The sequence below is a fragment of the Erinaceus europaeus genome, chromosome 1 (genome assembly GCF_950295315.1).
Source record: "Erinaceus europaeus chromosome 1, mEriEur2.1, whole genome shotgun sequence".
Taxonomy (NCBI): domain Eukaryota; kingdom Metazoa; phylum Chordata; class Mammalia; order Eulipotyphla; family Erinaceidae; genus Erinaceus; species Erinaceus europaeus.
The window spans coordinates 38,797,618-38,822,062 of NC_080162.1; the positions used below are offsets into that span (position 1 = coordinate 38,797,618).

General features: G+C 52.7%; 1 protein-coding gene across 2 annotated transcripts in view; it reads right to left on the minus strand.

Moving 5' to 3' along the window:
- RBM38 (RNA binding motif protein 38) overlaps positions 1 to 23,285 on the minus strand; it is a 73,345-nt gene extending 50,060 nt beyond the window's left edge. The window contains exons 1-4 of one of the 2 annotated variants that reach the window (XM_007525138.3): positions 22,866 to 23,282; positions 21,989 to 22,112; positions 21,542 to 21,596; positions 6,458 to 7,974 (exon numbers count right to left, since the gene is read on the minus strand). In XM_007525138.3, the coding sequence (XP_007525200.1) occupies positions 7,668 to 7,974; positions 21,542 to 21,596; positions 21,989 to 22,112; positions 22,866 to 23,102 (723 nt within the window). In that variant the 5' untranslated portion in view covers positions 23,103 to 23,282 and the 3' untranslated portion in view covers positions 6,458 to 7,667. Of the gene's footprint in view, positions 1 to 6,457; positions 7,975 to 21,541; positions 21,597 to 21,988; positions 22,113 to 22,865 lie in introns of those variants that run through there. The other variant, XM_060184882.1, reaches the window with a different exon arrangement.
- Between the last annotated feature and the right edge of the window lie 1,160 nt (positions 23,286 to 24,445).

Genomic DNA, 24,445 nt, shown 5'->3' on the forward strand with positions numbered 1-24,445 from the left:
CCCCTTGTTTTATTGTTGTAGTTGTTGTTATTGATGTCATCGTTGTTGGATAGGACAGAGAGAAATGGAGAGAGGAAGGGAAGACAGAGAAGGGGGGAGAAAGATAGACACCTGCAGAGTTGCTTCACTGCCAATGAAGAGACGCCCCACAAGTGGGGAGCTGGGGTCTTGAACCAGCATCCTTACACCCTTGCGCTTCGCGCCACATGAGCTTAACTTACTGCGCTACCACCCGACCCCCCTCCAGTTTTCTTTTTATTTCTTTTATTTATTGGATATAGACAGCCAGAAATCAAGAGGAAGGGGGTGTGATAGAAAGGGAGAGAAACAGGCAGACACCTGCAGCCCTGCTTCACCACTCGTAAAGCCTTCCCCCTGCAGGTGAGGACCGGGGGCTCAAACCCGGGTCCCTGCGCATTGTAACACATGTGCTCAGCCAGGTGCCACCACCCGGCCCCTATTTCCCAGTTTTTATTGCTCAGTTGCAGCTACTAGAAATATATTAGGAAAAAAGGTGAAACTATTGTAGTCCAACTCTTATAAACATCTCTTTCCTTCCTCCTGTTTCTTTTTTTTCATACACACTTACAGGTTATTTAAACACACTGCCTTTACTTTAGATCACACACACAGTGTTGCTTTGTTTATGTTTATCTTACTGTTTTTTTTTTTTTACCAGAGCACTGCTCAGCTCTAGTTTATGGTGGTCTTGGAGCTGGACCTAGGACCTCAGAACCTCAGGCTCAATTAAAGTCTGTTTGCATAACTATTGTGCTATTGCACCAACCCAGTGCTACTTGAATAATTTAGAAAAAAGAAAGGGCTGGGAAAAAGCTCACCTGGTAGAGTACACAACTTATCATATGTGAGGATCCAAGTCCACTGAGAAAGATGGAATCTTGCTGGTGCAAAGCCCTCATGGACCCCCCCCCACCCCCCCAAAAAAAGCATTTAGCAAAATAATCTCTTTAATGTTGTTTTTCTGACAATGTCACTGGGGGCAAGAGGCCAGCAGGAGGCACCTGGAACTCTCCCATCTCTGGGGCAGAAGGTTCAGCTGCTTGATGGTGTGTGTGTGTGTGTGTGTGTATGTGTGTGTCTTGGGGGAGCTCACCCCCTCACTGAGCTCCAGCCCACTGTGCACACCATTATGTACACAGCCTGGGGCAAGTCAGCGGTTCAGGGCTGATAAGCAGAGCTGGGCACTTATCAGGTTCAGCAGCAGGCCCACTAGGTATCTAGCAGACCAGGTACCCAGCCCACACGGACACACAGCCTTGGGTGCCCTGAGCAGCTGCCCTCCCCAGTCACTTGCCTGGAGCCTCCTGGTTTGGTGTTTACGTCTTTGAAGGACAAACACAAGAGTGATTCAGCAGCCAGGGCAAGGATGTGGGAGTCACACCCAGCTAGCACTGGGGTGACAGTGGAGAAATGGACAGGGTGGGGGTGCTTGGAGTAGGGCAGCAGGGGGCCTCTGGATTCAGAATTTGGGGGTTAAAATTCTGGCTCTGACACCCACCATTGTTCTGGACTGGAACCAGGGGCAAGCTCACCCTGCCTTGCTGTTCCCAACGGTGAAGAGGGCACAGTCAGCCACCTTCCCTGGTGTAAAATCACAGGATCTAGTGTGCATTAGCTTTCATGAGCAAGTGCTCTAAGGATAGGTCCCCAGTTCCAAGTAACAACAGTCCCCTTTAACTGGGAACACAGGCTCCCTTGGGCATAGGTTGTCACAGAAACTGGTTTTCTTTTTTTTCTTTTTTTTTTTTTCTTGTTTTGGACAACTCTTCTTAATGTATTTATTAACTCATGAGACTAAGGGGACAGAGGCAGAAAAGAGAACCAGAGCATCAATCTTGCACATATATTACCAGGAATCAAAATCAGGATTTCATACTTGAGGGCCAAGAATCCGTCGATTGCACCACCTCCCAGGCCACAGACTGGTTTTCTCACCTCTACCCTGAACTGCTTGGTGGACATTTTCCTCCTGGCAGTGGGGACTGAGGGGTCCAGGAACTTATCTCCCTGCAAGGAACTTACCAGGCCTGCAAGGAACATTTTTCTATATCACACTTTGAAGCCCAGTCAGTCCCAGGATACTGCAAGTGATGCAACCACAACTGAGTTATCACCTAGGACAGGAGGCAACAAGGAGGCTTGGCCAGAGGAGGGGAGGGGCAGGAAACCTGACCAAAGTGTCCCCACCTTAAGCTTTTTTTTCCCCTCTTTTTTTTTTTTTTTTTAATCAGAGCACTGCTTAGCTCTGGCTTATGGTGGTGCTGGAGATTGAACCTGAATCAGCCAATTGGTGGTGCACTTGGTTGAGCACACGTTATAATGCGCAAAGAACCAGGTTTGAGCCCATGTCCCCACCTGCAGGGGGAAAGCTTTTTGAGTAGTGAAGCAGTGTGGTAGTTGTCTCTCTGTCTCTGTCTCTCTCTCACCCTCTTCCCTTTTGATTTCTGGTTGTCTCTATCCAATACATAAATAAAGATAATTAAGAAGAGAGATTAAACCTGGGACCTCAGAGTGCTACTATTCCTAATTCTAAGATCCCTTAAGCTTGATTATGTCCAAAAATCTGTTGTAAAAGATCAAAAAAAAAAAAAAAACAAGCTTAAACAAACGGGGGATTTATTAGTTTCCTGTAATGGAGATGTCCAGACCCAGGCAGTGCTGAACAGGGCATCCCAAACAGCCTAGTTGGTCTCCACTGCTCAGCAGTATTGTGCTGGCTTTCTGCATAGTGGTTCCTCCTTCAGCACAAACCACCCTTCCCTGCCTCAGCAGCTCAGGCTTATCTGCTCCTAGCTTCCCTGGAAGAAAGACAGTGTGTACTCCCCGGAGTTCTAGCACAAGTCCAGAACTGACTCATACATCCAAACTGGGTCTGACCCAGTTGTGGTGGGGGGGGGGGGTTGAGTGTGCTGACTACCAGAGTGGGGGAAGCAGGGGTAACCCACTAGGCGTAGTCTGATGCTCCAGAAGAAACCCAATGTTTTTACCCAAGGCATGGATTATACACCAGGCAGGGCCCACATATGCAGCCAGGGACCCACCCTCTCCCTGCACAGGGGAAACTGAGGCTCAGTGTGAGCAGGTGCTGACTGAGCCTCCCTTCCCCACTTCTGTCCCAGGTGGAGGGAGCAGAGCAGCCAGGGGGTAGCAGCATGGAAGTGACATCATGAGGCCCCTACCCCTGTACCTACATTGTCACCTGGTGACCCTATGCTCAGAGGGGACCTCAGAGAGTCTCTTTCTCCTCTCTGGGTCTCAGTCTGCTGATGTGGGAAGTGGGATGAGATGATAATGAAGCTCCAGTCAGTAAGGGGAGCATCTGTGTGTGTGAGTCTCACTGGCTGCTGCCCCTCCCCAGCAGGAATCGAGGGCCGTGAGGTGGCGCACCTGTTAAGCACACAGAGTCCTAACTGCAAGAACCTGTGCAAGGATCCAGGTGCAAGTCCCCAGCTCTCCACCTGCAGGTGAGACGCTTCATGAGCAGTGAAGCAGGTCTACAGGTGTTTATCTTTCTCTCTCCCTATCTCTCCTCCTCTCTCAATTTCTCTTTGTCTTACCCAATAAGATGGAAAACAATGGCCACCAGGAGCAGTGGATTTGTAGTGCCAACACTGAGCCCTAGCAATAACCCTGGAGGAAAAGAGAAAGAGAGGAGGGAGAGAGAGAAAGAGAGAGAGAGACTACAAATGGGAGTGCTGGCTTTCAGACCTTCTGTACCCCTCCATAGCATGAGAGTCATATTCTCTGGACGTCCAGGTTGCCTCTGTCCCTTTCCCTTCCCTGGGAATCCTTCTCACCCTATTTCCCCCACCAGCTCAGAGGTGACCCATGCTGGCAACATGTCCCATTGGCCAGTGATGCTGATTACACTGCTGGCTTTTCTGCCTTGCTGTGTCTCTACTTCAAGGGGAAACCAGGCCTGCCTGCAGGTTTGTGGTGGAAGGGGAGGAGAGACTGGCGTGGAAGAAGGAGCAATGTCCATTCTGAAGTTACTGTGACTCAGGGGGGCTCCATAGTGCACTCTGCAGCAGTGATTACTTGTAGAGGTGATGCTAATGAGCTCCACTGGGTGGGGACTTGGGACAAAGGACAGGAAGGGTATGACAGTCAGTCATCACTGTGGCCATGAAAGTTCCATCACACCAGGAAGCATGTACCCCCATGTGCCCTCCCTTCTGGAGAGAGACTAGGGTGCATCTAACTGTCCCCAGCACACAGGCTAGTACCTGTATGAGTGGACTAAAACACCAGGCCCAAAGGCACTTGTCCTCCTTGAACTTCCTGTCTGCTCCCCGCCAACCCTCCTCCTCCATTCTCCCTTTCAGGATCTACCCAAGAGCCCCACTCCCTCTTCCCAAACCTATCCTGCCATCCCTCACCCACCCCACCACCCTCTAGTCTCACCTGCTGTCCCTCTTCCCCCAGAATCCCAAACTATAGGCCCCCACAACTGTGACTCTATGAGTACTCCCTGCCCACTAGACCCTCACTTAGTGTGAAGCCCAGAAAGCAGTGGCAGCTCTGGGTTTATCATGTAGCGTGGTTTATGGATATATCTGGATGTGCATTCACTTATGTCTGCGCATATACACAAGTGTGTATCAGAGACTTGTGTATAAATCTATGTGTATACAGGAGCATGTCACATGCTTCTCAAAACCCACAAGAGTACTTGTAAGAGTGAGCGCATATGGGGGGGAGTGCGCATGCGGGTACGCATGCGCGCTTGCATGCATACGCACACCCACCTGAACTTTTTCAGGGGTGGAGGCTGACTCAGGAAAACCCTGTTCAATGGGACTTATACAAACAATAGGCAGCCTAGTCTGGCTCCTCTTTGTGGCTTTGAGACAGAGACAGGGCAGGCACCCCTCCCAGGACTGCATCTTTAACAGCTTGGGTGCAGGGAGGCTGGTTGAGCTCATAGTGAGCCTGAGTGCAGCCAGGGCTGCCTGCATCAGGCCCGCAGTCTTCCCCTCCACAGCCGCCAAAACCCTGTGCCTCTCCTTGTGGCCTGGCCAGTGGCCTAATTACTGGTATCTCGGTGTTCTCTTCTATTCAAGGGGGACATTTCACAGTAGACATGTGGGTAACTGAACCTTGAGATTCTTGTAAAACACTGGGAGACTGACAGCTTTGACAAAATGTTGGAGTCTGAAGAGTGTGCCCTCAGGCTGGGACCCAGTATGAGTCCATCCATTAAAAAAATCCTGGCAGGGCCCTGACCTGGTCACCACCATGCTGTCACATTACTGTCACAGGACTATTGTGAAGAAGTTACAGGCACCTGGTGCCCTCAGCTGCCCTTGCTCTCTGCTCAGCTCTGGGGACTTCAGAAACTGTCGTCTGGGTTTGGCACTTTCCAAAGCCTTCAATCCTGGGACCCAGGGGATGTTTTGAGGCCTTGAGCCCTATCCCAGAGGCTGCTGCTGACTGATAGGGACAGGAAGCAGGCTGGTCCACCAGATAACTCCATAGGCCTGTGAACTCCACCCTACACCCCCCCTCCCCCCTCGTCCTTATCAGCTGCAGCAGTGTCTTTGAATAGGTCTCCCACTCTGACCTCTGACCCTTGCCAGTGTTTGCAAACTCAGACCCAGTAGGAAGACAGTGGCAGGTGGGGTCCTGGTAGGAGAAGGAAACCTGACCAGATGGGGTCCCAATTGCCTTGACCCCAGTAACTCACTCCTTCCTCAAGCAGAAGCTGGGGAAGGGGGGAGGGTCAGTGAACAGAAAGGAGTAGGTATCAACAAATCTCAAGGTCAAAGTGATTGGAAAAAAAAACCCAAGGAAGTTTGGGGACCCCCCCCCAAAAAAAATGCAAGAAAAGTGACTCCAGTGCCAGTCCTGACCCTGTCTTGCTTCAAAACCAAGAGCTGACCACATAGGAGTTGTCAGTGTCTCTAAAATCAGATGTAACTGGGATTTGGAATCAGCCCCCCACACAACCTGGGTAGTCACCTCACCTCTCTGTGCCTCTCACTACCTCCTCTCCCTACCCACACAGGACAGGCTGCTGTAGGGACAGATGAAGAGGTTACGTGGGAGCGGAGGGGTGGACAGGAATGGACACCTGCACATAGCTCCAGTCACCCTCTCCCCAAGTCCTTCCTCCCCCCTGAAATGAGGGGGTCCCACTGCAGGGCCCTGCTCTGGGAACATCACCTATCTGGGCAGGCAGGCAGCATTCATAGTGGGGGCACTGGCTCCTCCACTAAATAGGTGCTAAATAAGGTGCTAAATAGTGGGGGGCTACATCAGTGTCACCACCCTGGATGCCTGGAGGCCAACACAAGTTGAAACTCAATGAACAGCAGTAAGAGACACCCCAGCCCCTCTCCTGCATGGCAAATAGGTATGAGACCTGACCTGAAGTGACCCTCCCATGAAAGCCATGTGGGTTATAGGATCCCTCACCCTAGAAGAACTAGAGCACTTTCCTTAAAGAAAACAAGTTTTATTTTTTATACTCAGAACATTCTAATAAAAATATTATTATAATATTAGCTACCTTTATTTTCTGGGCCTCAACAGTACCAGACAAGCAAGTCACAACAAGGTACTTGCCGGCTGGTCAGCCCTGAGACCTCCCGCTTCCCTGAGGTAGGTCTGAAGAAAAACTCCCCAGCTCCCAGTCTTCCGGCCTGCCTCCCCAAAATCCTTCTGCCTGCCCCCTTCACCTCCAGACCCTCCTGCCCACCAGACACTGGCCTCCACCTCTGACCCAAGCCCCTGAGGAAGGCAGGGCTATCTCACTGGCCTTATAGCTTGTGTGTATGTATGGAGGGTGGGGGTGGTCACAGCAGACAACAACAACAGAGAAGGAAATGGGTGCTGTGCTACCCTGCATGCCAGCACCCCCACCTCAGGGGTCTCTTTCAGACAAGGGGGTGCTGGCATCTAAGCCCACTGTTATGGGGAAGACCCACCTATCTGGGAGGCCCACCCTGTGGAGCCAGGGAATACTTGTCCCATATAAACTGTCACCATCTCTTTGGGTGGAGCCATCAACAAATGAGGGGGATGGGAACAGGTATGGAATTCTTGGTGCGGGAGTCTCCACTGAAAAAATAGACTGAAATTCTGTATCATCTTCGTAGTAGCAAAACAATGGTAAGAAAAAAGGCTGCAGTGCTTCCAGGAAGAAAAGGGAGGTATCTGGTGGCCCTCTGGACACTAGGATGTTGGCTAGGCCGGAGGACACAGCCTGCTGTCATCAGAGAGCGCTCAAAAGGCAGTGTCCCCACACCTGCTGACTTGGGTTCCCAGGCTGCAAAGAGGTTCTCCCGTTTCCCTGAAGTAAGGCACCTCTGGGTGGGACCGCACTGCAGTGGGGTCCAAGGAAGACTGAGGTCTGCAGAGGGTCTTGGATAACTCCACCTGGCTGCTGAAGGGGCATGAACAGTGGGTGTGTGTGTGTGTGAGGGGGGCTGGTGGTATGTTGGAGGGGTCTGCAAAAAGCTTGTCATCCTGTCTCGACATTCTCCCTCCAGACATGACAGGCTCTGGTTAGAAAAAGGAAGATGTCTGGGCCCTACAAGGGTGCAGGCTGGCTCCCCTTGGGGTTCCCAGAGACGCAGGCCTGCCTGCACCCAAAGGCCAGCCTGATGTGTGGGCCACATGGCTGCAGTCCCAAGGCTGGACCATCACTGCATCCTGTCAGGCTGCAGCTGCGGAGCCTGGTACTGCACAAAGGTGGTGGCCGCGGGGGTGGCGGCAGAGAGGGCCTGAGGCATGGTGGCTGGGTAGCCGTAGCCCACGAAACTGGCGGCTGTGGCGGCAGGCGAGGCTGCATATGGATACTGGTCGTAGGTGGCTGGCGGGTACTGGGCGTAGGCAGGGCTGGCCGGCGTGTACTCAATGTAGGGCGAGGACAAGGATGGGACAGGGGCGGCTGGGATCACCACACTGGGCTGGACGATGGCTTGCGGGTAGATGTAGTGGGGAGTCAGCCTGTGGGGTCAAGAGAAAGAGTCAAGAGTCAGGGCAGGTGATGGACTAGCTGCGGGGAAGTGGGGGTAGTGAGGCGTGGAGCAATCCTGTGGGCTCTGTCATCTGTGGCATGGGGGTTCCCTGCATATTCCGGTTGTGCTCCCATCCCAGGATCTTTGCACCAGCTGTTCTCTCCCTGTTTTTTATTTAGTTAGTTAGTTAGTTAGTTTTGTTTTTTGCCTCCAAGGTTATCGCTGGGGTTTGGTGCCAATATTATGAAGCCACTACTGGAGGCCATTTTTTTCATTTTATTGGATAGAACAGAGAGAAACTAAGAGGAGGAGAGAGAGATAGAGAGGGACAGAGAGACAACTTCAGACCTACTTCACCACTTGTGAATCAACCCCCTTGCAGGTGGGGAGCAAGGGCTTGAATCAGGATCGCCATGCGGGTCTTTGCACTTCATGCTATGATGCACTTAACCCAGTGCACCACTGGCTGGCCCCCTCTCTCTCTCTGCACTGCACCCTCTGCTCTGCACAAAACCCCTCCATCTGGCCTACACCAATATGGCTACTCCTCAGAGCCACCCACCCCAACAGCACCAGCCATGAGTGAGGCCCATTACAAACTGATTAAGAATTTCAAAATGTGGGCAAGGACCCAGGGTTCAAGTCTCTGGTCCCCACCTGTATGGAGGAAGTTTCACAAGTGGTGGGTGAAGCAGTGCTGCAGCTGTCTTTCTCTCCTTCTCTATCTCCCTCTCCCTTCTCAGTTCTGTCATATATAAAAAAAAGTGGGGGGGGGGGGGAAAAGGGAGGAAGGAAGGGAGGGAAGGAGGGAAAGAAAAGAAGAGAAAAGAAAAGAAAGATGGCTGCTAAGAAAAGTGAATTCATCATACAGGCACTGAGCCCCAGCAATAACCTGGTAGCAGAAAAAAGAATTCCAAGCCAGGGGGCTGGAGAGCTGCCTTGCATGTCCACAGCTCAGGTCTGAGCCTGGGCACCTCACGGGGGTGGCGTGGCACTAGACAAAGTCCCGGTGCTGCACTGTCTCTCTCTGTCTCACTATCTTAATAAGAAAGTGACTGGGAGTTGGGAGATCAGGCTCATGTGAATGAACCTGTGGTGAAATGAACACACAGATGAAGGGATAGGAGAAGAGGACAACTGTGAGAAAGACGATGGTGGAAGTGTCCAAGGGATGAGGCCAGCGTGCATAGGGTTAAAAGTGAATAGACCTCTCCATTGTTACTGGTCATCTCCATCAGGAACAACAAAACAGACCCCTTTGTGGGCCCCCATAGGACCTTGCCCTCAACTTGGATCAACAACAGTAGAGAATGTTCCATCTGCCAAAGGGAGGTTGTACAACATACTCTATGCTACACCTGAGGAAGATGGGTCCTGATACTGGGGCAGCTTGGAACGTTCCTACTCATGACCACAGAATGTGAGCTCAGATCTACAGGGATGCAGAGGTCACATAGGCTCCTAAGCTGAATATGGGCCCCAGATCAGATCAAATCGTTAGGATCTACAGTTAACAATATTTATACATCTTTCCCTATTTGGGAGCTACTCTCCTCCCTGATTCAGCTTTCTGGTCCTTTTTCCAGCCATGACATCATCTCCCCAGACAATAACTTGGATGCACCTGCATATCAGATTTTAGGCTCAGGGAAAAAAAAAAAAAAAACTAGTATAGCTACAGGCCCTTTGGAATATAACTAAAATATACCTACTAACTATCTACAAAATGGAAACCCCCCCAAAAAAAATCTTCATCTGTACTTCTCTAGCCTTTAGGTTCATGATCGGTCAATAATTTGTTTGGCTTTACATGTTAACTTTTTTTCAGCCACCAGGTTCCAGGTACTACCATGATGCCAACCAGACTTCCCTGGACAGACCACCCCACCAATGTGTCCTGGAGCTCCGATTCCCCAGAGTCCCACCCCACTAGGGAAAAAGAGAGGCAGGCTAGGAGTATGCATCAACCTGTCAATGCCCATGTTCAACGGAGGAAGGAAACAATTACAGAAGCCACACCTTCCCACCTTCTGCATCCCACAATGACCTTGGGTCCATACTCCAGAGGGTTAAAGAACAGGAAAGCTATCAGGGGAGGGGATGGGATACAGAGTTCTGGTGGTGGGAATTGTGTGGAGTTGTACCCCTCTTATTGTATGGTTTTGTCAGTGTTTCCGTTTTATAAATTAAAAAAAAAAAAAGTGAATAGACCCTTGACCCAGGAAGTGTCACAATAGATAAAAGTACTGGATTCTTGGGCATAAAGTCCTGAATTTGATTCTTGGCATCACATGTGCCAGAGTGATGCTCTGGTTCCATCTCTCTCTCCCACTAAAATATATATATATATATATATATATATATATATATATATATATTATTTTTTATTTATTTTTTTTTAAGCAGCTCTATCCTCAGGCTGGGTCTCATGTAAACTCATTTTATAAGAGACTCCTGAGTAAGAAGAGGCAATAAGGAGCCCAGAACCCCCGGGCTCATTCACCTCATAGACTGCTGGGGGAAAATGATCACAGATGAGGAAACTGAGGCTCCAAGGTGCAGTATTGCCATGTATGCCTGTGGGAAACAACATCTGCAATAGCAAAACCCATGGTCCCCAAGATTATGCTTGGTCATGGGGTTGAGGCTGCAGCCACTGGCACCACCATTCCCCTCATTAATGCACTAGTTACTGGGGGGTGCCCCTGGGGAGATACGGAACCCCAACTTCCTTCCGCCTCTGTAATAGGCCCAGGATCCCTGCCCTATTCCCCATTTGAAAGAGAAGCTGCTTTGAAAGAAAAAGGAAAACAGAATCTCTGGGCACTCTCACAGGCTTGGCGGGGGAAGAAACTGGGGCAGCTTTTTGGAGAGCCGTAGGGCAAGTAAACTGACCATGAAAGCATGTGCTTGTGCTCCTCTGCTGACCCCTTCTGCACTCAGAAAGACAGCAGATGTGCTGAGGGTGGAACCATCTTCAGTGGGTGGGGCCTCACCTATGGAGCCCTGTAAAACCAAGGACCTTCAGGAGCCAGTATCTATTCAGCTAGCTGATGACACTACTCATGCTGAAAAATCCAGCAGGCATCTGTACCCACTGAAGGTGAGGGAGTTTGGGTCCTATGAAACTGCAATTTTTCTGGGGTCCAAGAGTCAACTTGGCCCTTCCAACATGGTGCAAAGACAGGGTGAGAGAGACGCCACGGAGTTGCATGTGGGCTTGAATATCTTTGTGAGGAGAGTGGATTCACATGAGTACATAGGAACAAGGACCACGATGCAAAACAGCCCAAAGCAGAAACTGCCCAAGTGTCTACCAAACCAACGCATAGACAAACAGATGTGGGGTGTCTGGGTCACAGAATATTACGCAGCTCTGACATGCATTAAATCACAATATAAGCAGCCTTGTATGGAATGGCTCATGAGCCGTTGGGGTGGGAAACAGCCCCCTGCAGGGGTACAGCTAGTATGGGCAGAGTTGGGGGTGGGGTGGAGTGACGTGGGCCCTGTGAACCTAGCAGCCAACACAGGGGCTTAGAGTCAGGGGCACCTCTAGTACAGTGCCTGAAGGAACCCCAGCTCCCAGTCCAACAAAGAGAGGGTAGTCCAACAAAGAGGGGTCCCACACCCCTACCCTCATCTGTCCTTCCAGGCAGCAGCATCCTAGGGGCTGCCATAGCAACACGACCCACAGAGGCCTCCTGTAGTGTGCCAGCAGGTGCAGGTGACTTCTGCCAAGAGCCCAATGTCTCTCCTTCCCTAGAAGTCTCTGTTGTCCATCCCTTTCCTCCCTGTGCAGGCTGGACCTGGGTTCAAATTCTACTTGGCCTCTAGAGCTGCAATAGTCTTCTTATAGCTAGTTCCTCATGTGTGCTTGGCTCTGCGAGCTTGATTCCAGGAAGGAAGGAGGTACCCAAATGATGCAAAACGGGGCCGGGTGGTGGCACACCTGGTTGAGTGCATATGTTACAAAGTGCAAGGACCTGGGTTTGAGCTGCTGGTCCCCACCTGCAGGGGGAAAGCTGTGAGCGATGAAGCAGGGCTGCAGGTGTCTCTCTGTCTCTCTCCCTTCACCTTCCCTCTCAATGTCTGTCTCTATGCAATAAACAAAGATTATATACACACACACACACACATACATCTATGTGTATGTTTGTGCACCAAATGATGCAAAACCCATGTTGGAAAACCAGGCAGGTAGGTGCAGGAAGCACAATTCTGGGCCTAGGGATCATCAAGGGCAAGGCCAAGGGTGGAGGCATATGTTTTAGGAGCTAGAAGAGGGTACTTGGCTGCTGCTTTGTGCAAGGTCCTGCCCTTGAGGACCCAATTTTCAGACCCTTCTGGTAGCCAGCTGAGTCTGAATGCTCAAATCCCCAACCCCTCACCCTACTACCCCAGCCTGACCACAAGAGCCCTAACACCCAAGTCACTGCCACATGTACCTGCTATAGCGTCCCCAGCCGCCCTTGCCCCATAGGGACCCCAGTTCCCATCTGCCCTAGATGTGTTGCCTTTCTGACAAGGTTCCCCATTCAAGCTGTGTGTGTGTGTGGGGGGGGGGGGGGTTCTGTCCTGGTGCCCGAATAAGTTGTGGATGGACAACTGGTGAACAACAGCCTCTGGACACATACCCCACTGAGAAGGCTTTGGCCATCAGGAGGTCTCCCAGGGAGGGAGTTGCAATGAAGCATGACTGGTGGTGCCCACCCCCTCACCCCCCGGCCTTTCTGGTGCCATCATGGAGTAGTCCTCATCCTGCTCCCAGAGCCTTAGACACATTCCTTGCATTGAGGCTGTGGAATCAGAGCCTACAACTTCTCCAAACATGGGCAGAGGCAACTGTGCCTCAGACACCCCTAAGCCTCTGTTAAAGTCTATGGACTGCAGGGCAGATGGAGCCTGGAAATCTGCACTGATCATCCCTGCCAGACTCTGACCTGTGTCATGCTTGGAAACTGTCCCCAGGGACTGGGGCTTCCAAAAGTCCTCACACAGACAGCTTAGATTAAGAACTCAAGGCACTTCTGGCTCCACTTCTGACCTTCAATGTCATCAGGACCTGAGCCCTACCTTTCTACCAATCCGCTAAGCAAAGTGTGGGTGCATCACTTCCAGTGGGGCTTCCAAAAGTCCTCACACAGACAGCTTAGATTAAGAACTCAAGGCACTTCTGGCTCCACTTCTGACCTTCAATGTCATCAGGACCTGAGCCCTACCTTTCTACCAATCCGCTAAGCAAAGTGTGGGTGCATCACTTCTAGTCTGGGGAACTAGGAGGACTCCAATTCTTGTTCTGCAGGAAGCTGGCTGGCTGTATCCATGCATCTGCTCCCCTCTAGCACCTGACCCTCCCACCACTGTCTATGAACAGGCCAAGGTATTGTATGAAGCGTCTCATAGGCACAAGACAGGTACTGCTGCTACCCCATTTCCCAGAGAGACCCAGTGACTTTTCAGTTATGCAGCCTTGGGATGGCCAAGTACACTCATCCCTCTGTTGCCCAGTCCTGTATACCCCAGAAAGTTAGGTGTCCTAGCTGCCCCCAAATCAAGATCTGGCAAGACTCTGTTGTTCTGTCTGACACCCCCATACCCACTCTGGAACTGTGTACATGCTGGGCTCCAGAAAAGAAAGGGGACATGGATGGTAGGGGGGTTCCCTGTCACAGTGGAGGCGGAGGATAGGCAGATAGACCCAAGTGCCAACTGAGTAGAACAAAAGCCCCCATCTCTCACCCCCACATCTGCCCTCTACTGTACTCCCAAGACACGTGACACAGCTTCTGAGCTTTACAGAGACTGAGCTCTGCAGACTTCTGAGCTCGGGCTAGGTGGCCCGAGACTTCAGCCCTGGGGTCTACTGGGTTCCATCTGCAACACATCTGGCTGTTAAGACTGTGGGTTGACACTGGAATCCAGACTGCTGGGCATGGCACAGCCCTCAGTAGAGAGGCCTCAGTCCCACACCAGGGCTGGGAGCAAGGTGAAGAGCAAACACAAGCACTTACTGCCGTGGTCAATGTGCACATGTACACAACCACAGCAACCTGGCGAGTTCCTCAGTAGGCAAGTAAACTCAGCCAGAACACTGGCCAGACCCCAGGGCAGTCCCCACACCCCCTCGTGAATGAGGGGGCATCAGGGAATGAGTATTTGTCTGGAGCGTTCCCCAGGATCCCCATCAGCCCTCCAAAAATGAGTAGGTGCCTGATTTTCAGTCCTCTGAGAAGGACAGGGGGTAGTCAGCATCTGGACAGCTAATCAGGGTGGCAGCCTCTATGATCTCCCTGCCCTTGCCTCCCCCCCACATTCCCCAAGGGCACCTCTGCCAGGATGGAGTGAAAGCTAGGTCCCCTTTCATCGGCCTCTGGTGCCTATCTAGGGGAGGTTAGCAAGCAGGACATTTAGGCCAGGAACAAAAGGCAAGGTGACCCAATGTCATCTGGTTCCCCGTGCCTGATGAGGGACCACACCATAGCCAGGAGAGCTGGGGGGCCAGTGACTCTTTCTCAGTACCATATGCCTGGAGTCCTGTTTCTTCCCTGAAGCGTTGTGGAGCTATGGGGTCAGTTCTCTCCCAGACACCATCCATCCTTCCAGGATCTCCACAGGCCCCAGCTGTCCACCTACTCTTCCTTCAATCTCTTCAGAAACCTGTTGCCCTCTAATGAGACACTGGCATGCCTAGCAAATGGTCCTGTTCCCCAGCAGGACTGAAGCCACTACCTGTGCAAAGCCAACAAGAGAGACATCGGGCAGGGGAAGGCAGGCACAGATGGGCCCGGGTCCTGAGGGGGGAGTAGGGGGACTCAGATCTGGAAGGACCACAAGGACTAGAAAAGAAGCCTAAAGCCTCCCGAGCCTGCCTCAACTTGTCCTGGAGCCCAGGAATCTGGCTGGAACTAACCTCTCAAAGAGGAGTGGACCAAGGCCTCCCCTGGGCCCTGGCACACCCAGAACATCCCAGATACTGGCCTGATGGAGACCCAAGGGGCTGACAGTGAGAAGCCCATGTTTAATACCTGCCTGCAGCTATCCAAGTCACTCTTCCTCTTAGCCTCAGTTTCCCCACTTGTGAATTAGAGGTGTTACAGAACCCACACAAATGTCCCCAGAGGCCCTTTGGAAGGTTCTAGGCATCAGGGTCTGAGAACTCCTGGGCAGGTGAGGGGTACTGGTAGGGTCCAAGACAGACCAGAACCAGACAATTGTATTGTCCCTTTCACTCAAAACAAAACTCAGAAGAACAGTTCACTGCAGCCCATAAGGACTCATTTTCTGAAAGCAAAGTCACCCTTGAAAATAAAAATAAAAAAGGCAAATGAGCCCATTTCACTTTCTGATCTCTGGAGGCCTTGCCTAGTATGCTAGGGGCAACCCTGCCAAGGCAGGAAGCCAGCTCAGGATGGCCTCTGGGAACTCCCCCCAGGGGTGTGGGGGGGGAGGTTCCAGATTCTCTGGGGCCATCAGACAGCTGGCAAGTGTGGGGGCAGCTGGCTGGGAACAGAGGGAGACAAAGCCAGATTCAGATTAGCTTTTCTGCCCATGGCCCACAGCTCTGCTCTTGCCCCTCCGCTCCATATCTTCCCTTGTTCTCTAAAGCCAAGTCTACCTCCTATGTACACAGGCACAAAGTGCTGGAATCTTTCTAAACTGTTCTTTCTTTCTCCCATATATCAATCAGATGAGTTCAGAATCCCATGGCTTGTTACCACAAAGCTAGGCCCACTGTCACCATGTGCTCCACATTCCCCCTTGTAATTCAGTCCCCTCCAGAAGTCAAAGGGAGACTTTCAAGATGCAAACTGGCCCAGCCATCCTCTGCTCAAAGCCCCCAGAGGCCCCATGTCACTCAGAATGAAACCGAAATGTTCATAAACTCTGTCACCCTCTGACTCCCCTGGCCCCCATCACTTATGCCACCTCCCTGACCCCACTAACTTCCTGGTACCTGTCGCCATGGGGAGCACAATGACTCCCATTTTGGTCTGTGCCCCAACCCCTGCACCCTGCTGCAGGTTGCTCTACAATTATCCCCTGGGACTACCTCTTCTTACCCCACCTAGCACAAAGCAAGCAGCACCTGTCAGAAGTGCACAGCTTCCTCTTTCCATCCACTGGGTCTATCAGGAGAATGGCCTGGGAGAAACATGCCCACCCCACCCCACAAAGCACCATCATATCCCTACAGCAGAGGGGGAAATGGAGGCTTACACCTGGGAGTCCACTCCTTTCTAGGACTTAGTTGCTCATGCCAACTGCTGTCTGTGCTTGGGCCTCTCCCTGTGGACAAGGCCATGGATGCTGGACCTGAGTCTTCCATGCAAGACTCCCCCGTCCACAACAGGAGGGCCTCCCCTGAGAGGAAACCAAGACCCGCCCCTGAAGGCTGGTTTCTGTTACAGCAGACGGGGACAAAACAACAGGTGCTGCACGGGCCACCGAGGGGGAGGACCACTGCCAGCCCACGCCTCGCTCCAGCAAACTGCCAAACAGGAAGTTACAGCGTGAGGAGTGGGCTGGGACACCCAGACACCCTGAAAGTAAAAACAAGTCATGTGGTGCCAAATGAAGGGAGGGTGACAGGGAGCAGCATCCTCCCAGACCCCAAAGACTCAAGCTCTAACCTCACTTCCTGCCACTGCCCCCAAAAGCACAGACATCCCTGCCCCCCCCCATGATACCAACTCCTCTTGACAATGGGCCCCTCACCCCAGCTTTCCTTTTTGATTTTGAATTTTTTTAAAAAATTATCTTTATTTGCGGATAGAGATAGCCAGAAATCAAGAAGGAAGAGGGTGATAAAGAGGGAGAGAGAAAGAGAGACACCTTCAACACTGCTTCACCACTTGCAAAGCTTTTCCCCTTCAAGTGGGGACCGGGGGCTTGAACCTGGGTCCTTGCACACATGTGCTCAACCAGGTATGCCACCACCCGGTCCCATGTTTTTTAATTTTGTATTAGGAAATAATGATCAGATCCCAAGCCACAAAACACATCCGTAGAGAAAGTCTCACATAGAAGTGACATCTTACATGACTTTAGAGTTGACGTCATCAAAGTCAGAATCAGACACCATACACACTACACTGAACCAGGCTGTGCAACACCGTTCACACACGAGAATGCAGGGTCTCCATCCATCACAATCCCAGCCGGGGACTATCCCACACCAGGAGTCAGTTCCCTGGGTCAGCTGTCCCATCCAGCTGTGCCCATTGCCACCATGGTTCCTAATTATTTTAAAAGATTTACTTCATTCATGAGAGAGAGGAGGGAGAGGGAGAGAGAAGAGGAAGAGGGAGAGAGAGGAGGGAGAGGGAAGAGAGGAAGGAGAGGGAGAAGGAGGAGGGAGAGGGAAAGAGAGGAGGGAGAGAGAGGAGGGAGAGAGAGGAGGGAGAGGGAGAGGGAGAGGGAGAGGGAGAGGGAGAGGGGCCCATGAGATAGAGATAAAGAAAGAGCACCCGTCTGATACATATGGTACTGGGGGTGGAAGCAGGAACCTCAGGCATAAGCAGGTCTAAGGCTTTCTCAGCTGAGCAATTTCCCCAGCTGCCGACCTAGATTTTTAATGGACTGACTTCTCCAGTGGAAAGGGGGTACCCTGAAATGGGAAGCCTTGTCTTTCTCTTATTCAAGCACCCTGGGCTCAGGGCCTGCATTACTGTAGGCACTTGATGGAAGCCTGGTGAAGGAATGATTCTGGGGACAGATCTTTACTTTCTGCTCTATCCACACGCTCCACAGGTTTGGAGAGACTGACCTCTTTCCACACGCCTAGTGTACCTCCCACCATGACTATGGCCAGTAAGCAGAGCTCAACTTGGACACCAAAGACCTTCACGTAGAGGGTAAAAGGGTCACAGGAACTACAGGCCAAACGGTGTGCCACATGCCTGGGTCAGGGTCCGATGGACTATGCCATTCCTGGGGTCTGGCTCTGGCCTGAGTGAAAGTTGGCCAGAGGGGATGCTGAACCCCAAGGATGGAATGAGAATGTCTCAGCTGCCATACTTGGTGAGTGCAACTCTCTTCACCCAGTTCCTATCCAGCAGCTGGGGCAACAGATATCACTCAGGGCCACCAGGAAATGTTTCACTGGCAAATTCTGGGCCTTCCTTGGGCCAGGCCCCAATCAACAGCTCTGCGCATGAATACTTAGCCCTGGAGGGGGAAGCCTCACCATCCTCAGTTGGGAAATGAGTCTAAGAGAAAGAGGTGGGCCAGGCCTCCATGGTCCTTGCTTCCTAATATCCAATAGCTTCAGGGACATTGTTCTGTTGTCTGACACTCCCACCTCCAGTCCAGTCTGGTTCTATGTTTGGCACAGAGCAAAACTCACAGCAAATTACGTGTTGAACTTATGGCAAGGGCCCCTTAAGAACAGGAGGGTGGGGATTCCCAAAAGGCAGCTGGCCCTTTAAAAATAACCGAGAAGAGGCTCCAAGTACAGCTGGGCCTAGGGCTAAGCTCAGATCCTGGAAGGCCTGAGCCCAGGCCTAAATCTCCCTCCCCGGCCCCCCATACCCAGGAGGCCCCTTCCAGGACAAACTCTACATACGGTATGGACACAAAGCCTCCAGACTTAGGTCCCCTCCTGCCTGCAAACTGCTGGCTGAGCCACCTGGGCCATAAAGACACTATGCCAGGGTTCCCTGCATGTAGTCGTCTCCTCCCTTGATAGAGTGGCCTGTCACCTGCCAAGACAGCGTCTCTAAACCCCAGGCCTCAGCCCCATATATAGTTACATGACAGGAACACACAGTCCGAATTAGGTCCGGAAAGATCCCATTCCACTTAACAAAATAAATACCAGGGGAATCCAAGCAAAAGGCATAAAGTTTAAAAGTTCTCCGGTGAGTCTTTCCATGCCGACATTTACGACCCAGTTCAGGCTAGGGTTCGGCCGTGTGAATCTATGGAGTTGCCCAGGACATGTGATGGGGCTGGAAAGTTCCATGTGGGCCCAGCCAGGCAGGAGAAGAGCTAACTAGCTGACAAACCCTGAGCTGCCCATGCTCCAGCTCCTACCTTGCCCTCAGTTAGCCTCAAGCTGACAAAACTGACCGCTGAGTCAGGCCTACCCATGCTCCTGGGGGCCAATTGTTTGCAAAGACAAAAGGGTTGCTGACACCCAGCTCTGGGGCTCTGGGGCTCTGGGGCGAGGCAGCAAAGCAGTTGATCCAGCCAGCCAGGCCCCCTGGGCAGCACAACTGGGTACTCCTCCTGCCATCCTGGTGGGTGGGAGGTGGAGTGATTCTGAGGGGCTGCAGTCCACGCATGCTTGGAAACTACAGCCTGGCTGTTCCTCTGTTTCCATATCCCTGTTTGGGTCCTCACCCCCTTGGCAACCAACAAATAAGAGTCACAGGCCTCCTCCTCATCATCATCACAGGTATTAAATGGCCAGCAGACAGATTCAGTTACAAAACACTGACGCCTTAAATCAGGAGCACATGGCTACAAAATCTGAGTCCTGGTGACCCTCACGTGGGTGGCACTCTATGACCCTCGCTTCCTGACACCCCAGCAGCTCCAGAGACCAGGAGGGGAAAGGCCTGGGTTCCTCCCTATGTTCCCACAGTGCCAGAGAACAGTGGTTAAGCATGTGGCCTCCAGAGCAAGTCTGCCTGGGTTCAGAGCCCATTACTTCAGTTGCCCTGAACAGACTGCTAAGTTTTCTCCTTTCCTTGCCTCTGTTTCCCTATCTATAAAGCAAGAATAATACCAGCCCCAACCTCACAAACTCCTTATGAAGATAAAGAACAGTGTGGAGAGCAAAGCACCTAGTCCCAAGGAGCTGTGTTAAATGGCTATCATTCCATTTTCCAGATGGAGAACCACAGCACTGGAAAAGAGCACCCAGTTCTGTGGCAGGGTCAGGATTTGAAACCAGGCCTGCAGGTTGCAGATATCCAGCACTGGCAGTTGACTGGATCCCAGCCTGGACTTGCGGGGTAGGGGGATGATCACTGAGATTCCTGCAAGCAAGAACTGTATGCACTTGTTCTGAGTATATAGCTGCATCTGCCCTAGTCCTAGTCACACCCTGGCACTGGATGTGAACCCTGGGAGACAGTCAGGGCTGTGGGAAATGGGGAACACCCACTTCTTTGTATGGTTGGTGAAATCCAAAGAAGAACCCATGGTGATGGTATGTGTGGAGGTATGGGGGTATCCCCATGTACCAAGATGGCTCCAGACAGTGGTGAAGCATGTCTCAGGGGGAGAAGGGGAAACAGAACACCTGTTCCCAACGGCCCTCGGGACTCCCTCCTGGGACATGGGAAGCTGAGCTCACATGTTAGCTCCTTGGCGCAGAAGCCACTGTGGAGCCACAGATGCTGCTCACTAGGGCAGCAGCCCTGAATGGAGGACATGGGGGGGGGGGGGAGGAATTCCTTAGTCATCTGGTCTACCCAAGTCAGATCCCAACCCTGCTTCTGACCTGACCCCCAATACCTTGAGAGTGAAGCTGTACTCCCCTCATTCCTCCCCCTCACCAACACACACACACAGAACAGCATGCAATAAAGCTTAACACCCAAAGCCCATGGTTCTAACGCCAAGAGCTTCAGAAGCGCTCAGATTCTATCTGGAGTTGTCTGGTTTATAACTCTCCCCCCACCCCACTTTACCCCCAGAATGAACCCCCACCCTTACCAACACGCTCTGCAATCAGTCTCACAGGCGACATCAATCACAGGCTAGGGAGTCAAGACTGCATGGCAGGCTCCTTTGTGCCCCTGAAGTGTGTGTGTCCTTCCCCAAGCAGCTGCTAGGCCTTATTAGATGTTCAGGGGGGGAAAAAAAAAATGGCGAGGGGGAGGAGGGCCTTTTTCGGCTGGAGGAGGGTGGGTCCTGCTGCTCCAAAGCCTGGCAGACAAAGGCCCACTAGTGGGGCCCACTCAGACCAGGGACATCTGGCCCTAATTCTATCTCACCTGCTACAGCTTTACAAATGGGGGATCCTGGCTGGCAGTGACCTGCTGCCACTATCTGTCAAGCACTGCAGAAGGTCAGGGGGGTACTCCAGGAATGGTGTGTCCCTGTTACTTCCTGAGAACATCAGTGAAACACTTCTCAGCCGCAACAGGCCCACCCAGCCCTCTACTCAGAGCTCAGCTGCATATCACCATCCTTATTTCACAGGTGAAAAACTGAGACTCAGACTCCTCTGTGAGCGGCCTCAGGTCACATGGAGCCAGCATGCAGACCAAAGCAAGCCGGCTCTGGTACTCACATTCCCTATCTCTGGAGGGCAGCCTCTGCCTGAGGTACAGAAAGGCAATCCTCTCCCTCAGTGCTTCTGGTCTACCTCATCCTCTTACACACCCTGCTTTCTGGCAAGTGGAAGAAAGAGAGAGTGCTCAGACCTAGAAAAAGGGGCTGCAACTGGCAAGTCCTGGGCTGTGAGGCTAGAGGTCCTGGGTGAATGGTCCCTTCAGACCCAGAAGCACCCCACTCACACACTGGGAAGTCAGAAAACCCATGTCCTGCCTAGTCTGCTGATCAAGGACTGACCCTCATCTCCATCCCTGGCCACTCACCCGTAAGTCCGCTGGATTAACGTGGGGTGCAACTGCTGCACGCCGATAGCAAAGCCTAGGATGAGAGAACATTTCAGGGCTCAGCCATTCAACAGAAGGTACAATCAGATCCCTCTGCCCCACCCACCTCCCACAAGAACCCCAGAGCTCCCAAATGAGCAGGCCAAGGGACCAGAGGAGCTGCCCACAGCCCCCAGCCTCTGGCCCAGGTACCCACTCCCCATCCCCGCTCCTAAGGATCCTGACAATAGACCCAGGCCTCTCCTTGCCCTGTCCCATCATGGAACAAGGGGCACTGCTCCCCTGCTGGGGAGACTGCCTACTGGCGGCTCTGTGGGCACATGATAGCAGCCCTCCTGTGGTGGTGGCGGGAGAGGGTTTCCACCCCAGATACCTACACCCGATATAGTAAGAAAACTGAGCAGAAAGAAATAGACTGACTCTCACCAGTCTGCAGGCTGCGGGGCTTGGCGCCCAGATATGCCAGGTTCACATTGGCCTTGCGGCCGTCGATGTTGGGGTTCGGGTCTTTGCAAGCCCTCTCAGCTGCCACCCTGTCGACCATAGTCACCTAGAGAAGCACAGCCACAGATCAGGGGCTTCGCTGGGCCACAGGGGGTGCGGGTGGGGGCGGGAATCTGTCTTAGCACCTAGAGGTCAGTTCACTTCCCCCCCAGCCCAGGGTGCTCAGTGCAGTCTCCTGGGACTCGTCTCCCCTGGAGCTGCTGCCAGAATTCCAACTCCAGCTTCCAAGTTCAAGTATTGGAAGACACAGAAAATCAAGCCCGAGGGAGGGTCAGGTCACCCCCAAGACAGTCTGGGGCCCTCGCCTGACACGGGAGCGGCCACGTTTTCTCATAGGACTTTGGGGCCACTGTAGAGAAAAGGTAAAAATAAACCATGTCTTTAAACCCTTTTAAAAAACTTAAATTTATATTTATTTGGGACAGCTGAGGGAACTGGTAGAAAATCTAAGGCTAAGACACTCCAAAGCACCCTTGGATGAAGCCTCTGTTCTTCCCTCGTTTGTTGCTCCAGGAAGTCCCGAAAGCAACCATCAAACCTCTTCAGAAACTCAGCAGCGGAGCCCTGAGTGAGCACGGGGAGCTCCCTTTGAAGCCCAGAGAGGGGTGGGGGCAGGGAAATAGGTGCTGGGGGTAAGTGGGGGTGGGAGCCGCAGGAGCCGAGAGGGGGCGGCAGGTGCGCCCGAGGCGGGAAGGCTCCCGGCGGCCCCCGGGCGCTGGGGGTGCGCTCGCCGGAGGACTCGCCGCCTGGACCGCGGTAAGTGCCTGGCGGGCTGTGGATGGGCCACGGGGTCACTTACGAAGCCGTATCCGCGGGACTTGCCCGTCTGGCGGTCGGTGATGACCACGGCCTCCTCGATGTCCCCGAAGCCCTCGAAGTACTTCCTGAGCGAGGCGTCGGTGGTGTGGTAAGGCAGGCCGCCCACGAAAATTTTGGTGAACGTGGTGTCCTTGTGCGAGCCGTGCATGGCGCCGGGGGCGGCCGGGGGCCGCTGGAAGCCTGCGCTCGGGGCGCACGGTGCGGGCTGCAGCAGCATGGGGGGCGCCCCACCGCCTACCGACCCGGCCCGCGCGGGTCTGCGTTCATGGGGGGCAACGGGGAGCGCGCGGGGCAGCAGGGGCCCCGGACCCGAGCACTCGCGGCAGCTCCCGCTGTGCGCGCTAAATAGCGCGGCGCTCAGGCAAGGGGAGCAGGCACTCTGCGGCCCCGTGACCGCCCCCAGCCTTTGTAGCCGGGCCCGCCCCCAAGCCAGTCAGGCCACGCCCCCAGCCGGGCCGGGCCCGCCCCACCCTGCGCGCCGAGGCTGCCGGGAAGTGTAGTCAGGGCCGCACCGGTACGCTCGGCAAGATACGGGGCAAGGCCATTTCCGAAGAAAGGGCGCCTCTGCTGAACAAACATTCCTGAGGACCCTACTGTGTGCCCTGCCGGTTCCAGGCCCTTGACCTCAGCAGCGCAATGACTAGTAAACGATTACTCGACAATGCTCATGGAATCAACATCTAACCCTGGGCTGTAAGAAGACTGCCACACATCATGTGCAAAGTTGAAATGATCAGTTCCCTTCATGAGTCATTCCACAACTATCATCAAGACTTCTCGAGCCAAGTATTGCAGGCACAGGAGTTGCAAGGATGCCTAGAACATTCCCTCAGCACAGAAATGTTCAATGAGCAAAATAGTTTCACACACAGCCCAAAGAAATACACCAGGTGTCATGGCAGTCTCAGCAGATGACTACAAGGAGAGCACTCTGGCCTCTTCAGAACTCCTTCCCAGGCCAGGGGCTGGTATCAGAAATTTCTCCATCTGTGCACCATCTTTGTGAGAAAAGCAAGTAGAGGACATTGGTCTTCCCTCTGTTCCTAACTATAGCAACAGACCCACATTTGTGTGTCTGTGAGCTTCACCCCAAGTAGGACTACAGAATTTGGGGAACTCCCTGGATCAGGATTATTGGGAATTATTAGGGTTAATCTAATAACAGTTACTAGGAACTAGGATATTTAAACCTGCCTGATCATTGAACATGGAAGCAGGTGCAGAGCCTCAGCACAGGCTCTCTGGAATCTGGTCCTGGAACCAGCATCCCCCACCAGTGGTTCACATATGTTGCATAGTCCAGCTCTGGGGAACTCCAAGCAATCCCTGTCCAGGCTGGCTGTTGTGACATGCTGGTGCATTCACATATGACAGCTTTTGTTAGGGTCCTCCTGACCCCAATGGTATGACTTCCTCTGGAGACACTGAGGCACAGACTGGAGTTTGTGGGTACTGAGGTGGCACCAGGAAAGCTAAGGGTCACAAGGAAGCAGAAGTGTTCATTAATCCTTGGGACTTTTTTTCCAGCACCTTCTCTGCAAGTTAGCTTGACAGCAGGCC